Raw genomic sequence first — 19,678 nt, forward strand, 5'->3', positions numbered from 1 at the left:
TTGGTTTACCCTTCTCGAGATCATGGACAGTTCATCTTCTTCTTCAGATTCTGATTCTTCAGGATCTTCTTCTCTAGCCTGAAAAGCGTTAGTGCATTTTTTAACATTAGATTTTAAAGCAATAGACTTACCTTTCTTCTGAGGTTCATTAGCGTCGAGTTCAATCTCATGACTCCTCAGGGCACTGATCAGCTCTTCCAAAGAAACTTCATTCAGATTCTTCGTAATCTTGAATGCAGTCACCATTGGGCCCCATCTTCTGGGCAAACTTCTGATGATCTTCTTTACATGATCAGCCTTGGTGTAGCCTTTGTCGAGAACTCTCAATCCAGCAGTCAGAGTTTGAAATCTTGAAAACATCTTTTCAATGTCTTCATCATCCTCCATCTTGAAGGCTTCATACTTCTGGATTAGTGCAAGAGCTTTGGTCTCCTTGACTTGAGCATTTCCTTCATGAGTCATCTTCAAGGACTCATATATGTCATGGGCCGTTTCCCTGTTAGATATCTTCTCATACTCAGCATGAGAGATAGCATTCAGCAAAACAGTCCTGCATTTGTGATGATTCTTGAAATCTTTCTTTTGATCATCATTCATTTCGCTTCTCGTGAGCCTTACACCAGTAGCTTTAACAGGATGTTTGTAACCATCCAACAGAAGATCCCATAGATCAGCATCCAGACCAAGAAAGTAACTTTCCAGTTTATCTTTCCAATATTCAAAGTTTTCACCATCGAATATTGGTGGTCTAGTATAACCATTGTTACCATTGTATTGCTCAGCAGAGCCAGATGTAGATGCAGCTGGATTTGTTGGAACTTCACCAGCCATCTTTTACTGAAGCGTTTTTCTCTTCCTGAATCTTTTCTAAACACGGTTAAGTGCTTGCACCTTAGAACCGGCGCTCTGATGCCAATTGAAGGATAGAAAAACACTTAGAAAGGGGGGGTTTGAATAAGTGTAGTCTAAAAACTTGAACGATAAAAACAATATGCACAGTTATTTTTATCCTGGTTCGTTGTTAACTAAACTACTCCAGTCCACCCCCACTGAGTGATTTACCTCACTTGAGGATTTAATCCACTGATCGCAACAGATTACAATGGTTTTCCACTTAGCCCACGACTAAGTCTTCTAGAGTATCCTGATCACAACCTGATCACTCTAGGAACAAATGCTTAGACACAAGCTAAGACTTTCTTAGAGTATCCTGACCACCACGTGATCACTCTAATTACAACTGCTTAGACACAAGCTAAGACTTCCTAGAGTATCCTGATCAACACTTGATCACTCTAGTTACTTACAAATTAATGTAATCAATTCTAAGAGTATTACAAATGCTTCTGAAAAGCTATAATCACAACAGTGATATTTCTCTTAACGTTTAAGCTTAATCTCACTGATATATTACAACAACAATGTAGTGAGCTTTGATGAAGATGAAGTTTCTGAGCTTTGAGTTTGAACAACGTTTCAGCAAGTTTTTCAGAATAGTTTCGTTCAGAATTGGTAACCTTGCTTCTCATCAGAACTTCATATTTATAGGCGTTTGAGAAGATGACCGTTGGGTGCATTTAATGCTTTGCGTGTTCCGTACAACATTGCGTTTAATGTTTCACGCTTTTGTCAACTACCTCGAGCCTTGTTCACGCTGTGTCTACTGACATTGCCTTTAATAGCTTCCAACGTTCCTTTTGTCAGTCAGCGTAGCCTGCCACCTGTACTTTCTTCTGATATGATGTTTGTGAATAAAATATTTGAATATCATCAGAGTCAAACAGCTTGGTGCATAGCATCTTCTTGTCTTCTGACCTTGAAGTGCTTCTGAGCGTGATACCATGAGAACTTCAGTGCTTCTGCTTCTGATCTCAAGTTCTTCTGATGCTTCCATAGACCCATGTTCTGATTCTGCCTTGACCATCTTCTGATGTCTTGCCAGACCATGTTCTGATGTTGCATGCTGAACCTTCTGAGACAAAGCTTCTGAGCGCTGATTTGTGCATACTCTTTATATATCTTCTGAAATGGAAATTGCAATGTATTAGAGTACCACATTATCTCACACAAAATTCATATCCTTGTTATCATGAAAACTAAGAATATTGATCAGAACAAATCTTGTTCTAACAACGTCTTCCCCGCAAAAGTTACGTTGCAGGGTGATATTTGCTTTTGCAGGGTGCTATTCACCTGACAAATTGGAGTTTTTTTTGTAGTGCATACTTTGTCTATATGTGAATAATTTTTTGATCACAGACTGCAATGATTTGGGTATTTCTAAGTTCAAGAGTGAACTTATGAAAGAATATGAAATGAGTGACCTTGACATCATGACATATTTCCTTGGCATAGAGTTCCATAAGTAAAAAAATGGGGCTGCTAATGCATCAAAGAACATATGCTCTTGAAATATTGAAGAAGTGAGATATGGAGCATTGTAATGCTACCATAACACCAGTTGAAGCAAGGTTACAGTTGTTGGAAAGTGAAGATGAGCAAAAGGTAGATCCTACTCAATATAGGAGATTGACTAGATCATTACGTTACTTGTGCAATACACAACCAGATTTGTCATTTAGCGTCGGTTTGCGAGTAGATTCATGGGGAGGCCGAAGGTTTCTCACTTGGCAGCAGTCAAAAGAATCCTAAGATACGTCAAAGGGTCTATTGGTTGTAGAATTCTCTATCACGTAGTAGGTACGTGCGAAAAATTTAATTTGCTCATTTTTACCGATTCCAACTGGTGCGGAGATAAAGATGATTGTATGTCTACAGCCGGATACATTTTTATGTTCGGAGGAGCACCAATCTCATGGTGTTCTAAGAAGGAACCAACAGTTGCACTCTCGTCTTGTGAGGCCGAGTATATTTTCGCGTCGTTATGTGCGTGTCAAGCAGTGTGGCTAATGAATCTACTGCAGGAGCTAGGCAACAATGAGGGTGAGAGTGGCACACTCTTGATTGATAACGTTTCGACGATTAATCTTGCTAAGAATCCAATTGCACATGAGAGAAGCAAGCATATTGAGATGAAGTTTCACTACTTGAGGGATCTAGTGAGTAAAGGCAAGTTAAAATTAGGATATTGTACAAATGAAGACAAAGTTGCGGATTTGTTGACAAAGGGAGTCACAAATGATGTGTTCAAAAGATTGAAGATGAACATGGTCATGGAGAACTTGGAGCATATGAAATAAGGTGATGTGTTAGTTGATAATAATAATTCAAATGCATGCAATAGACTACTGGAGGTGGATTGCAAGTTTTAGCTTCTCAAATAAACACTTCTGAAAAACAAATAAAACATTTCAGTTCTATGATTACATGGGATGATGTAACCGGTTACATGAAAACAAAATTGATTTCTTTGTTTGTTACTTATAGTGGTACGTTTTTATTTTTTCAAATTGTTTAGTTGTTTATTTTGGATCCCAATTATTGTAATATGTTTGTAAAAATACCCTTTATAATATAGTGTGCAAAATTAATAAAAGTTTGATTTCTCACCCTGAATAATTTCTTCTCTCTAATATTCTCTTACTCTTTCACTTTATCTTCTTCACAAATACCAAAACCTCTATTGTTTCACCCACTCAAATTTTATGTTCTAAAATTTTAGGTGAGGTACGGTGAATAGGAAAACTAAAATAATTTACACATATCTAAATGAATCATATGATTCGAACACCTTCTAGTCATGATTTTTTTTTAAAAAAATTTCACATTTTCTAACTATTTTTTACACTTTTTGGCTTCATCCAGTACATGGACTGTCCTTATTCATCAACCGAACTCTATTTTCATTCAAATATGAGAAGTTTTTGACAAAAACAAAGTGTTAATTGATAATTTTTTCAAGATAATTTCAAACTAAAATACCGTCTTAGTGATTAGAAATTCTTGCATGTTCCTTATTCATTATTTGTCGTATTTACAATAGGGGTGGCAAACGGGCATGCCCGCCCCGCAAAAACCCGCGAAAAAACGGGGCGGGGCGGGCTTTTTTAAGAGTGCGGGTCTAAAACCTTACCCCCCGCGAAACAGTGAGGGCGGGGCGGGAAAAGCCCGCGGGCATTCCGCTTTTTAGGCCTAAAAATAGTAAAATTCTATGAAAAAATAAATGCCCGCAAAAGCCCACAAAAAAACGGGGCGGGGCGGGCGGGCATATTAAAGAGAGCGGGCCTAAAACCTTACCCCGCCCCGCAAAAAAATGCGGGTAAAACGGACTTTCCCCGCGAGCCGGGCCCGTTTTGCCACCCCTAATTTACAATACAAATCATAGTTATTTGTCGTTTAAAAAATTAAATTATATTAATTTATTATTTTGAAAGTTCAACTCAACATCATAAATTTATCCATAAATATTTTTAATTATTTATTATAAAGAGTACAATGGATTAAATAAAGTAATAAAGAACTTAAATTATAGTAAGAAAATAAACAAAAATATATTCCAAAATAAAAAATTTATTGATTATCTTGATTGACATAGCTTTTATCTGATTGACATTCCTCTAATGTTTGTCTAAAACCATGCCACAACCTAGTTTGTTGTTGGAATCAGCTTTGGCTGTTTTTTTATGGTCTACTTTCTACAATTGCAGATTTTCTACAAGTAAGATATGGAAGTACTTTTTAGGAGGAAAACTAATGAGAAGGAAATAACCTTCTATCTGTTTATCTAAAGTCCTGCTTTTTTTACATTAGAAAAAAAGCTTTATTTTTTGAAAATAGAAAACACAAGTTTTACCAACAGAAAAACCTGTTATACAATCCTTTCTTTGAAGTCAAATAATATGCAAATGAACGGAACAAAGTATATCAGTCACGCAATCAAGAAAACATTCCACAAAACCAAACAAAGAACATAATGTATCAAAAGGAAAGTTATTTTTGGAGCCATAGCATCAATCACCTTGAATCATACTCAATGTGATAATCACATAACAAGATTTTTTCAAATGAATATAGAAAACAGAAATTCCAAAATATGCATAATCCAACCATCACAGCAGTATTTTCATGTCCATATAAACTGCTATAATGGTGGACATCTACTCATGGAAGTATGTTCAACTTTTGCAGTATTGTAAGCAACATTCAACTTTTGATACCAAGTGTTATATGTAAAACTCCCACAATGCTAAATTGTTAGGGAAAACTTCAACATGAAATGTAACATAATTGCCAATAGTTTTTGAGAATGGCACACACTGTCAGATGATCATTAACCAAGATTATCTTCTTCATCATGACTATCATCTTCAACTTGATTATTATCTTCAACTTGATTACCTTCTTCAACAACACCATCTACAAAAAAATATATTACATCAAAGAGTTATCTAAATGCTTTTTGGTTTCACAATGCAAAATTCTCAATAATTAAAATATCAAGAATCAAACACTAACTAAACCGATAGGGAACTGAGAAAACTCATGAGGTCTAACCTTTGAGATTAATAGCCTTGCATGCTTGAGAAGCAGCTGCACTGTTATGAGTCTATAAACAAACAAAAAAAACATATTTGTTAACCGTGACGCAAATACATATAGAGTTGTAATCTAAAATCAAAGAGATAAAAATTTAGTCAGAACTGAATGTAAATATTATGTAATTAGGAGTCTATCTAAGGACTTGAAAATGCCTTCATGATTAGACAAACATGCGATTAAAAAGCCTCATGAATGTGTAGGATCCAAAACAATGCCATACTTGCTAGAACAAATTACTAAATATAAACCTCAGGAATGTGTAGGGCGCGGAATGAATGAAAGTTAGCCTTCAACTCCACAGCCTCTTCACGCAGCGCCTTTATATCTTCTTCACCGATTGTCCAGTGTCCCTGAAACTGTAGTTTCCAAAAGAAAAATGTATAAAAAGTGAACAGTTAGATTATGTTTTCATTCTATCAACATTCACAATGCAAACTATATAATAGAACAAACCTGATTGATAACAAGTCGGGAGTCTCCTTCAGCTTTGATGTTCTTATATCCTAACCTTATCGCTTGTTTCATTCCTAAGATTAATGCGCGAAACTCAGCAACATTAACTGTTTGATGTCCCAGTCCCTCGCGGAATTGACCAAGCTGCCAAGTAAAGAAAGAAACATGATGAGTAAGCTACATGCCTAAATCTTGTAACTAAATGAGATGTAAAACTTGAGCAAATTGAACTGTTGCGTAAATTTCATACCACAGTCCTATCTTCAGCAAGCAGTATAACTCCTGCACCAGCTGGTCCAGGATTTCCAACGGTTACACCAGAGAATTGAAGGATATAAGTGGGCTGCAAATGAGATATAAAACTTTAGAGTTAACATATGTATGTCAAAACTTAACAAACGATTTCAATTAGCAAAAAGATAAAGAAAATCAAGCAATTCATATGGAGCTTTATACAAGTGGTCATTACTTTAGGCAAAACGAAAAATACTAAAAATTAATCATCATGCATAGCATTGAAGAGAGAATTAAATTAAATGAAGAGTAGTTACATCTATAGGTCACAACAAATTCATATGAAAAAGAATCAAAAGAATCTTCAACTGGAAGAAACCAATCAATCACACACAGAGACGTCGCCGAAGAATGCACAGAACCAACGCCTAGACGAGAAGTATGAAACTGCAATATTATACCAATAACACTCCTAGTCCTAATCCTAACACAAACAGTGATCGTCATGGATTGAAGAAAGAATTACTAGCTGATAACACAAACAGTGTTAGATGAGATCTTAATCAAAATCACAATCAAAATCAACTTAAACATCAAAATCACAATCAAGATCAACATCAAAATCAACTTAATCAAAATCAACTTAAACATCAAAATCACAATCAAGATCAACATCAAAATCAACTTAGTCAAAATCAACTTAAACTTCAAAATCAACTTAATCAAAATCAACATCAAAATTAACTTAATCAAAATCAACTTAAACATCAAAATCAACTTAAACATCAAAATCACAATCAAGATCAACATCAAAATCAAAAATCAAAATCAACATCAAACACAAAATCTACTCTAGTGTGTGTTGGAACAAGTAATCATTTCTTTAAAAACAATCAAAATCAAGATAAATCAGTGCTAAGCGTGTGTTCAAACTAGTTCTCATTGCATTTTTACGGTAACAAAAATGCTTAAAATGTATCAACATGCATTGCATTTTTCAGAGAATCAATAGAATTGCAGAAGAAGAACGAATGAAGAAGAAGAAGAAGATGATGATGAATGGAACTCACCTGATTTTCCGTGCTCATGATTTCTCTCTCTCCGATTTTCACTTTCTTCAACTCCAATTCGCGCTCAAAAGTTTGTTGAAAAGCGTCAAGTTACTGTTTATATAGTGATGAAAAATGATTACAAAACGAATCGGAACGAAACGGTTACGGTTTGTTATAACAGAATGTAACTCATTTTTAAATTTTTTTTAAGGAACTATTATTCTAGAGTGATTTATTTAATTTTAACTTCAATGGTATAACTTTAAAAAAATTATTGAATTCCACACTTTTATTTTGCATATTATTATATTTTATTTTATTATTTTGGAAATACTAATTTAAGTCTTTTTAATTAATATTAATATAAAATTTAATAATAATTTATAAATGTATCTCATTATATAATTATAATTATGAAAGTGACATTAAATCTACAATTAAGAGTAAAGAGTTAAAATTATATTTTAAAAAATTAAATGTAATAATTTTAGTTGATCATAATTTATAAATTTAATTTATTAAATTTTAAAACAACTAATACATACATTTTCTAAAATTTAAATTAATATATTAGCAAACAAACATTTATTGTTAAAAAGAAATAACTTTACTGAAATCAGATAGTAGAACAAAGAAAAAAGCCCAGGTGCTCATTATAACAATTTTGGTGTATGTCAAAATGCCAAAAATGTCTATTTCTAGTAAATTTAATGCAAACTATTGTGTAACCTCATGATTAAGAACTATAATAATAATTGAATACAAGAATTTGGTGGAGAATTCAGATAGAAAACAAATAGAGAAACAACAAGGTAATAAAATGCATCACAATATTGCTCATGATATGGAGATTTTAATTAATTGGATATGTAAAAATAATACAAACACTAAGCATAAGTTATATACTGACTGATAAGTGGAAAATTTACGTAAAATATATAAGTATTTATTAAGTTAATTTGTAAGTAATTAATGAAAAAAAATTCAATTTATTTTTAAAAAAGATAAAACACATGTATGAAATTTTTAATAGTGTATTCACAAAGTACAAGTAAAAATAACAAAGAAAACACACAAACAACAATTAAGATTTTCCCAAGCAAAATAATGGGCTCTCTTAGCACAACAAAGCAAGAACAAAGTACCTTCCAAGAGGACATTCTCGCTGAGCGAAGAACAGGGTCTCGCTAGGCGAGTAATGGTGGCAAAAAATAACTTAAGAGCCAAGCAATTTCAAGGTTAAGAAACATAAATTGCTAAGCGAAGTATCAAGCTTGCTAAGCATGGAATTGCATTTTAATGCGTCTTGGTTAAATTACTTTAGAGGAAAGAAAAGGTTTGCTCGCTAAGTGAGAATGGGCAGGGCACTAAGCAAGGTATGGCGAAAAGTCCACTTGTAGATAATCTGGCTTGACTTTGGGAAAAATAAACGCAAGATTCGCTTAGTGTGAAGACCATATCATATCTATATAAATAGGAGTTCAACTCAGTTTAGTTGATACATTTCAATGGATTCTTGGTGATTCTGATAGATTTAAGGTAGAATGACACTTGATATCAAATATCACAACATGGGTGGAAATGAAAGAAAGATTGAGGGTGAAAGCGTTGTCCAAGTAATCGACACAAATTCTCTTTAACGTATTTCTTCTAGATCATCATTGTAAAACTATACTGAGTAAGCGTAGCTAATTTCTCTTTTCTTGGTTGTTAGATGTAGTCGTCCAAATTCTCATGTATCAATTGTGATCATAGTATTCTTTGTAATCTACTCATTTAAGAAAATTGATAGTTTTGGAAATTCCAATTATGCCCTGCTACCCATTTAGGCTGCCACATGGATGCTCTTATTGCACTTCTTTCATTTGTTGCCCAATGTATAAGCTTATTCATTATTTTTTATTTGCTTTCTACACTATTTTTTGAAACTGATATATCAAAGTCATAATATAATATTAATTATTTTTATTACCTTCCCAATGCAAGATTATCTAACCACATACTCAACCTATATACTACTTCTTACCTTTTTCATTATCTTTCTCAACCCTCTTATCTCTCTCTTATTCTCACTTCTCTCTCTTTATTTTCTCAATTTTATGCATTTCTTTTACTTTCATATTTTCTTTTATTAATTCTTCTCTAACCTAAATCCTAATCAACTCTTCCATTTTTGTTTGCAAAATATAATATTATTATCCAGTCTCATTAATTTTTAATATTATGTTTTTTAATCATTTTTTACTTTATTTTTTTAAATTATAAACAATAATGACTTAATTTTTTATTTATCATGTTATGCTTTATCATTTTTCACCTTATATTTTCAATTATCTTATTTTTACTATTTTAATCAATATTTTATTATTACATAAAAAGTAAGATATTTAATTTATTATATTTGTTTTCTATATTTGAATCTGATTAAATCTTATAAATGGACCATGTTATTGATTTTTTTTAAATCATTTTAAAAGATATAATACATTAACTACAATTATAAATAATCTTATTACACATCAAATATGATTCATAAAATTTTAATTTAAATTAATGATAAAATTTTAATTTATTTTTTGCAAATATTTTTCTCCATTTTATCTCCGACCCTTTGCATTATTATAGTCATGATATGACAAGAAATCCTCTTTCACGTGATGATGTAAAGTAGGTAGCATTATAATATTTTGATGTATCAACATTAGTAAAATTTATGAAAGACGTGAGGTTAGAACTAACCAGAAGTGTTTTCCATATATCCATATATATATATATATATATATATATATATATATATATATATATATATATATATATATATATATATATATATATATATATATATAGAGAGAGAGAGAGAGAGAGAGAATAAATATATACACTTATTAACCATATGATATGATTGTGGTTTACTTTCCATCATTATAAATTTAAATTTGCTTCCTCCTATTGCCTTATAACAAATTTAGTTTTGTTCTATTTAACCCTTTCTATTTAATATTTATTCATGACTAAAAAATATTCATGACATGAGTGATAAATAAATTCTATTAATATAATAAATGAATGTTGCTATTTAAATTCTTCATACATATATTCAGCTGCAGAAAGTCATTGTATCTAGCGCTAATGCAATCTTCAATTATGACCTACATCATGGAACCAATTTTTTTTTTTTATAAAACTTCAATATTTATGTCTTCAAAATTGGCAAGCAGTGATTTTTTAAATAAGCATTATTTAAACTAATGTTTCAAAATCAACAATGTTTCAAAATGACTTGAAATGGGGCCAAAAAATAAGGTACCTGAAACTCACCAATATCAGGATACCTCCACCCCATCCTGTATGAAAAAGAAGGGAATTTCAGCTCCCCAAATGCACAAAGTCCAACTTCTACAGCATAATTTAAATAACCCTTGAAACTTGCTTACAATCTGCCTCAAGTTAAGATCATTTCCATTAACCCTTGAAACTTGCTTACAATCTGCCCCAAGTCTACTTGTCAAATCTCCTACTGTTTCATTGTCAAAAAACGATATATCATACAATAAGTGCAATATCAAATGAGTTAAACCACACACCAAATAAAAAACTAAATACAACAAGAGAGATCAGTTATTAAGTGAAGCAGAACCTGAAGAAGGAGGGGAAAATATAATGTTTCTCTCATTCTCTTAACCTGTGCATATAAAAAATCAAGGTTGCACTTTTGTGAGTCAAATCTCACTTTTTATGAAATCAAGGTTGCACTTTTGTGAAGTATAATAAACAGGAAAACATAAAATCATATAGAAGCTTCATGCTTTTGTGATGAAGACTCATGGTTCTTGGAAGTTATCAAACCGTGTAGAAGCTCCTGTATCACAATCTCCATGTCTCATGAAGAAGATTTTGATGTTTTAGCAATATCTCCTATCACTTTCTGCAACAAAAATAAACACATGAAAATTGAAAAGTCTTCACATTTGAATTTAAAACACATGAAAAATAGAACAACAGCAGTGGCAGTTAAGCGTAATAGCAGTGGTGGAAGCAAAACAACAGGGGGGTCATTCATAAGAGATAGAATAGGAACCAAGTCAGTGGTGGAAGCAAAACAACAGGGGGGTCATTCAAGACCTACATCAGACCTGCACAAAGTAGGAACCAAGTCAGCCTAAAATCCAACAGAAATTTTCAGAACTAATGCTAACTGTTTCATACGGTATTTATGATGCATAGTAATGCAATTGTTTTGAAGTTATATTATTAATTACTAACTCTGACTTTAGCATTCTAGAATAGTTAAGAAAAATTGAAATAAATGGCATCATGTAGATAATAACCAATTCTGGGTAACTTGATACTTGTAATAAAACATTGACATCGTTATCCATCTCTTAGAATCAGTGTGGTTTCATTAGGTAATGATACATAGTCTCATATACAGCGCAATGATTTTCTTAACCAACACAGTATCAACAGTAAAAAAAGATAAAACCTATATACCAAGTGTTCCAATTTGAATTGAAGGAATACATACTCGTTTAATACTGAATTATTCTTCCTTCTTGTGAAACACAAGCTCATAGAAAGATCAAATTCAAGACATGCTAACAGCATGCATCCAACATTCAGTATAGAAACTGGAAAATAATGACGAACATAATTTTACTCATAAAAGGGTCCAATAAACCATTGTCATTTCAGTCGATAAAGCACCGCGAAACTCTGCAGCACTATAAAAAAACCATTTGATTGCTGACATAGAAAATATAACCATCTGATTGATGAAAAATCACTCTATAATTTCGAATTTAGTAGTTTAAAAGCAGCGACATAAGCAGCCTATAAATTGGACATTCCTTCAAAAGGCACGCGATTTTTTAGTAGCTCACGTAATCCAATACCAAAGATATACACAGCGACCTTGTTATTATAGTGCTTTTTATCTCCTTGACGTAACATTATCATACTGTACAACTGTAAAAATCAAAGTTCTCATAAGAGGATGAACTAAATGATACATTAGAAACAGCGAAAATTGTCATAGTGATTTGACTAACTAATTCACATTTTCGGACAGTTATAACTGAATCAATAAAATTACGCTCCAAAAAAGACGGCATACCTTTGGTGCCATCCATCAGTAAGTTACATTTATGCAGTGATCATTTTGGTCACCGATTCTTCTCTTGCAAGGCCAAAATCGGCATGTTTTACAAACTTCTGATTAGTTGTAAGCAACAGTTTTTCTGCATTATCACAGTTTCGAAAAACATTAAATTTGTTGATCAACATTCAAACCAATAAAACATCACAATATGAACATGTGGTCAAATCAATACATAGGGACATGCTTAATCTTAGGTGCACCTGCTTCATTATTCAAGGAGTAGAAGTTTGAACAGAGTCTTAGCATAACTATGTCTAGTATCAAATGAAGAGTAAGTTAAAGTTTGAGCATACTTACTCTGGAGCATGATAGCCAAATGTTCCCGGTACTCTTGTTGAATGTAGTCGAGCTGCTGTCTCAAACAATTGATTTGTCAAGTTGTTATCAAAGACACTTCAAACCATTAAACCAAAACAGGATATCAAGGACTTCTCCCCAAAATGACTACAATTGAGTAAAGCAGTGAAATTAGAGCTGCCTTAATCTTGCAAGCTGCAACAGAATATACATATATACTTAGAATGCAAACAACCTTGCTATTCTGCCTGCCTTAATCTTTGGCCTTTGGCCTGCTCAATGTAAATTTGGAGACTTGGTTAAAAATAGCACCACACAGGCAGGCCACTATCTAACATCTGAAAATTTTCAAGCAGTGAAAATTAATCCAAAGAAATGAAATAACACCATACCCTTTGTAATCGATCTTCCAACTCATCCTTCTTTTTCCTTCTCTCAATCTCACGCTGGTGAGATACAGACTTTACCACATGTGTTGCCTGCAAGACTTGTGCGTACGCCCTCTTTTTCTCAATTTCAAGCAATCGGAGCCGTTTTGTTTCAGCAGCAGCTCGTTTATGGTGAATTGCAGCATGCACACGCTCCTTATATTTGCTCTTCCTGTTGAACATGCAATTCCACTTTTGTCCCAAGCTTTAGACGTTTATTTGCATGGCGCATTTCAAATCCATTTTTCGCTGCTTGACGCAGTTGATCTTGCGTTGCTAAGTGCATTTGTGCCTTTGTCAAAAGACTCAACCTGTCAGAAAAGAGATCTCACCTAATTAGTATTTTTATCAAGTAAACATAACCGACTGATAACCGTCGAATTCAGCTTTTCCTTCGGCCCATTAACGCATAAATCCAAGAACCATACATAAAAAACAAAAAACAAAATTGTGTCCCAAATTGAACAACATATTTGTCATGGCCATTAAACTGACTTTTATTCGTAGTTCATTAATGTTACAAACTTGCGGACACAATTATTGAATGAGATATCTGCCTGTGAAAAGCTATTAAATTACACGCATAATGTCACAATATACTGAAGAGTTCTTAATAATAACGATATCGGCGAGTATAGTACGGCAAGATCAAAAAATATAACTTGTTTCAATAAAAGTAATTTCAAATAAAACATTTTAACGAAATAGAGGAAGAGGGTCAGGGAAACCTTCTGGGCCATTTTAGAGTGCTTATGAACATCACGAGCCGTCTTCTTGCGTTTCCGCTCAAAGTGATCGAGAAGGTAGCCATAGTCCCGTTGGAAACGGTCCATATAATCTCCTTGAATCTAAAATGATACAATCAAACTAACCATTAATAACAGTATAATACCAGAACAATCACAAAACTAACCTAAAGAGAAGACGGTCCACAAATCCAGAAAGAGAAGAAGCAGATCCAGAATCAAAACCATAATCTCGCTTTTAGTATCAAGCACTATTAGTACAGCTACACAAAGTCATCATATCAACCACAATCACAAAAACCCTAACCACAAAATCATCATATCAACCACAAAACCATAACCACAACATCAAAACCCTAACTTTAAACAGAAATAAAAAAAAACATGATAACTTTATCGTTTTGGGAAGGGTAATGAATTTTAATTCTCTTTAAAGAAAAAACATATACATGAAATCATTTAAGAGAAGGATGAGTACCGATTCTCCAGAAAAATCTCCATTTGAGATCTGCCCCAAGCGGAGTACATGGCTGATGTTCTCGCGGCATGTCCGACATAACCCCATACTTCACCAAATCATCAGTACAAATTCTATAGAAGAGGAAGAGAGGGAAAAGAGAAGAAAGAAGAGGAAGGGAGGGAAGAAAGAAGAAAGAAAATAGAGAGAGATAGAGAGACAAAGAAATAAGACGAGAGAGAAAGAGAAGATTGTATGATTTTTGAATTAAAGTAAAATTTACTGTTGGGACAGAGGAGAAATCTGCAACATTTGTACTGATGAAAATTTTATGGTTCAGTTACATTACAATGCAAATTGGATATTGTACATATGTGGCCCAATGGTAACACAAACAGACCAAACCATTAGTTTCAATGTAGCCATATTCTGAATTTAGTCACAAAAAGTAATTTTTAGACACATTTTGCCCCCAAAACAATTAGGTGTAATTTTTTGAGCAAAGGGCAATTGAGTATTTTCCAGGTACATCTGTTTTCTTATTTTATAGATTTATTACATATATCACATTAAAATTTTATTATAATCATTGCATATTTGATTTTTTGAGACAAAAGCTCCATTGAACATAAACAAAATAATGACATCTATCATATAAGAAAATAAGATGTTTTAGAATATACTAAAATGCCCTTCCACATTGGATGGCAACACCACTCCACAACCATAAAATTAATTTTATCTATTGAAGTGTTCTGAGCCTTTGAATTTTATTTGAATGGAGATTTATTTGAATGTGTGAAAAAATTGAATTTAAATATATATTTAAAAACTCTTCTTTCATTAGCATAGGGTTATTAACACGAGAAGTTAAAATAGCTAATTATTTAAGATCTTGTACGCCTGGTTTGAAATGTAACAAAGGCAATAAGTGTATTTCTCTCTCTCTCTCTCTCTCTCTCTCTCTCTCTCTCTCTCTATATATATATATATATATATATATATATATATATATATATATATATATATATATATATATATATAAAGAGAGTTATTGATTTCATGTATATATATTGTATTTTTCTGGAACTCGCTTCTCCACTAAAGACTGCCGCATATTCATGTATATACATTTGTACAAAAATATGATTGCTCAGAAAATTTGTAAACACAACAATTTCTTACTGTCCAGGTTTTCAACACTGCTTCAAGTTAGGCATTGATACATTTTTTATTTGGGTACATGTAAAGTTGATTTTTTTTATGCTCAATTTGAACAGAACATCAAGTTTTTTGCATCATTTTGCTGACCAAACTTTAGGTACATTAATTTTTTGTACAAAGTCATGGTTTCACATGCTGTCAATTACTATCCTTTCGCTCATGTTTGGGGACAACATCACGAACAAATTGTTTCCATAACCAATGGGATGTCCATAATATATTCATTTCTTCAATAGGAACGTTGTTTGTCTCAGGAAGAAGCAAGGCAATGAAAATTGTCATGATGAGCACAAATCCAGCAAAGAAGAAGAAAAGTCCAAACTTCAAAACACAAAGCAAACTAAGAAAAATCTGAGCAATGATAAAGGTGAACAACATGTTTACAACAACATTGGTAGCTTGACCTGCAGAACGAACTTCAAGAGCGCATATTTCACTAGGCACCAACCATCCCAACGCACCCCATGACCATGCAAACGCTGCAACATATGCACATATAAAAAATAAAAGAAGATTCGCTTCACTTTTTGTGAATGAGCCTTCACCACTAACTCCAAGCTTCATTGCGATCAAACTTCCAACAGCAATCTACAGTCATAGAAAATGACTTAGCTTAAATGGTTTATCAATACTAATTTTAAAATATAAAAACTAATACTCCCTCTGGTCCTATTTATAAGAAAAAATTTACTTTTTAGATACATTAAGTAACTAATGTATCTAGACGATATATGAGTCAAATACATTATCTTTTCCATGAAACTAAAAAATAAAGTTTTTCTTATAAATAGAACCTAAGGGAGAAATAGTTAAGTTACAGGTTTCACCTGACATATTAACATCTGGATACCACCTTCAAGAAACAAAGCCCTTCTTCCAAACTTGTCTACCGTAAAAATGGAAATAAAAGTAGCAACTACGTTGACACCTCCGGTAATTACTGCTGACATGAGGGATGCGTCGTTTTCAAAACCCAAGGTTTTGAAAAGGACGGGTGCATAAAACATGATAACATTGATGCCAGTGAGTTGTTGGAAAAATGGAATGAAGGAGCAAAAAATGAGTTGAGGCCTATAACTTGGTTGTACAAAATTCCTCCACGGGTGCTCCACTTTTTTGGCTTCCTCACTTGCATTAATTAGATCTTGAAACTCCTCATCAACATTATCAATGCCACGAATCTTTTGCAGCATTTTTTTAGCTCCTTCTTTTTGACCCCTTTCAATCATTGAGTTTGGTGTGTCACCTAAAAAAAAAGATCCTATACACAACATGACTGCAGGGACAGCTCCAACACCTAATGAAATTCTCCATCCATTCTTAAGATTGGATGTTCCATAATTGATAAGGTTTGCACCGAGAATTCCAATTGTGATCATCATTGAAAATCCAATGTTGAGTGCACCTCTAATTTTTGGTGGAGCCATTTCAGATAAATACACAGGAACTGACTGTTTAAGCGTAACAAACAAAGTTAAATACAACTAGTATTGTACTTCCTTCGGCCTAAATTAAAAGATCAGATACATTCATTATTCAATAAATCTAAAAAGAGAATATTTGCTTATAATAATGGCCAGAGAAAGTAATATTCATGAACTTTTTTATACATAAAACCACGTGAGCATAAGAATGATATCAATTCATACCTGATTACAATATCCTACACCAAAACCAAGCAACATGCGGCCGATGATAAGCATTTCAATATTGGCAGCAAACCCATTCAGAAGTGCACCAACTAGGAAAAATAAGCCACCCGCAAACATTGAGGCCTTGCGTCCTAACTTCCTTGTAGTTATGGAAGCAAAGAAAGAAGCAACTAATGCCGCGAGATACAAGGAAGATGTAAATAGAGTAAGAAGCTCATTGTCAAATTTGCAATATTGGTTCGTGGACGCAATTTCATTTTTCATTTGCTTGTAAACACTAGGGAAGAATTTGATCAGGAATGGTTCCATGGAAGTCACTCCTCCAGTAATACCAAGATCATAACCAAAAAGTAAACCTCCCATGGCCGCCACCAAACATGTGACCAACACGAAGGGTGTCACCTTTCCTTCGAATTGCTTTCCATTGTTTGCGAGAACAACACCTCCACCCGCCATCTCTCAAACTCGTGTATCTTAAAATTTAGGTAGGTATGATGATGTACACTTGTGCTCAGATTTATTTCTGCACATATAAGATGTAAACAAATATAAATATTTCCATTAGAATGTTTATCATATATTAAGATTGCAAAGAAGTTAATAATTTGTATTGAACCTGAAAAAAGTAGACAATTTTCTTTGCCTTTGTATGAGCTAGCAGATGAGATCAATTATGTGAGGTCTCATCTACGTTTCCATACAACAATCTTTGATTCAAACAAAATATGACACAATTGTCTATAAAGTTTGAATCAAATTAATAATAAATTAAGTAACAATAGGTTGTTTTTTCGTTTTAAACATGTTAACTTATGAGATGAATTATTTGTGTTGAAGCAGAACTTGCGGTGGCTTATCGGGTGAAGTTGATAAGTTAAGAAGAAAACGCGTAATCACTGTCTAAATTAAGTGGTAGTATTGTTTGGTTTAACAAAAATAATTGATTTAATATTTTGGAAATAAGAGTCCTTTGTATTTGTCCCTAAGCACAATATATTTGAACTTTGACCATGCAAGATTATCTCTTAAATTAACAAAAGAAGAAAAAGAGATTAGGATTTTAATTAGAAAGATAAAAATTTAAGTGTAGTGATTACATGTATAAATAGTTAATGGAGTTTTTTTTAAGGTTGTTTGGTCGAAAATGCTAGAGATAAGATTGCACAACAATGATGATAATGATGGTCAGGTTTTATAGTCATAGCCCCTTATTTCTACTTAATTGATGAAATGCGCATTAACAGACATGTAATGACTATAGAGTTACACGACATAATAACTCTGTCACTACACTTAATTCCTTGGTGTGCAGCTCACTAGCCTAAGCGTCGATCAATTCTCCGATCCCTTAGGCCAATTGTATTGTCAAACTAGGCAACAAAGCGTGTTAGCCCCTAAGTCACGATTCCTAATTATGCTATCCCGAGTCAATTAGAGAATTCAACAAAGCGTGGTTTTCCCTTTTTCACCAGTTTCTCAATAAGTGTTTTTCTTCCCCCAAAAGTGATTTTTCCATATTTTTTCACTCTTTTGCATCTAACTTGCTCATTTTAAGTTAGATTTGGCCATTTTTTTCTTGCTAAATGACGTGATTTTTCTTGCTAGATTTCAGTGTGTTGCTTGTCCTTAACTCACCTGTATGCACACTGAAACTATGCCAGAAATAATATACAAACCTTACCGAATGAATGTCACTTGCTTTTGTTGATCGAGACATATGTTTTCTACTTTGTTATAACCAATTCACAGTAGTTCTTCCCACACCATTACTCAACATATCTTTCTACTCACCATTATGCCCTCAATTTCAAGTGTTTTTACTCAATCACATACAAGAGTAAAAAATCATATTTAAACACATACATTTAAGGAATATAAAGGTTGTATCTTGGCTTATATCTGGGTAAGATAGTTTTTGGATAACCGGTTCAAACCTTGGAATTAGGTACCTCATGTGAATACAAGATTACACTCAAAGATGTTTTTGATTTATGGCAAACTCAAATGAGCATTCAAACAACAAGGAGGAATTTGATCACTCATGAAAGAACAAGGTGATCCACTATGCATATAAGTCGACTCAACACAAGCTGGACATGAAAAAGGCAGAAAATCAGCAGTTAGGTCGACCTACTGTCAACCTAGGTCGACCTAAAATGAAGGAAAATCCATATACCTCTGCTAGGTCGACTCACAGACCATTTAGGTCGACTCAAAATGAAGAAATCTTCACATCAGTCTGCTAGGTCGACCTACATGGCAACTAGGTCGACCTAATCTGTGAAAATGTCCCCAGAATGCATCAGAAGAGGATTCTGGTCGACCTACTCCTTCAACAGGTCGACCTAACTGGGAGAAAAATTCTGCAAGCTCTGTTAGGTCGACCTAAGCACTACAAGTGGTCGACCTAACTGATCAAGAAAGTTCAAAAATCAGTTTTGCTTGGTTCTAACTGTTATGCAATCATATATATTGTGC

At 33.3% G+C, this 19,678-nt stretch overlaps 2 protein-coding genes across 2 annotated transcripts; both read right to left on the reverse strand.

Moving 5' to 3' along the window:
* Window positions 1-4,903: 4,903 nt before the first annotated feature.
* On the reverse strand, window positions 4,904-6,406 carry LOC131606437 (uncharacterized). The gene is made up of 5 exons (XM_058878666.1): window positions 6,203-6,406; window positions 5,953-6,096; window positions 5,748-5,855; window positions 5,455-5,506; window positions 4,904-5,316 (listed from the first exon to the last, which is right to left on the reverse strand). The coding sequence occupies exons 2-5, from the start codon at window positions 6,022-6,024 to the stop codon at window positions 5,231-5,233; spliced, it is 318 nt and encodes a 105-aa protein (XP_058734649.1). The 5' UTR covers window positions 6,025-6,096; window positions 6,203-6,406; the 3' UTR covers window positions 4,904-5,230.
* A 9,012-nt stretch (window positions 6,407-15,418) lies between these two features.
* LOC131606438 (sugar transport protein 10-like) lies at window positions 15,419-17,982 on the reverse strand. The gene is made up of 4 exons (XM_058878667.1): window positions 17,817-17,982; window positions 17,198-17,723; window positions 16,376-16,999; window positions 15,419-16,136 (listed from the first exon to the last, which is right to left on the reverse strand). The coding sequence occupies exons 2-4, from the start codon at window positions 17,654-17,656 to the stop codon at window positions 15,687-15,689; spliced, it is 1,533 nt and encodes a 510-aa protein (XP_058734650.1). The 5' UTR covers window positions 17,657-17,723; window positions 17,817-17,982; the 3' UTR covers window positions 15,419-15,686.
* Between the last annotated feature and the right edge of the window lie 1,696 nt (window positions 17,983-19,678).

The sequence above is a fragment of the Vicia villosa genome, linkage group LG5 (assembly GCF_029867415.1).
Source record: "Vicia villosa cultivar HV-30 ecotype Madison, WI linkage group LG5, Vvil1.0, whole genome shotgun sequence".
NCBI lineage: Eukaryota > Viridiplantae > Streptophyta > Magnoliopsida > Fabales > Fabaceae > Vicia > Vicia villosa.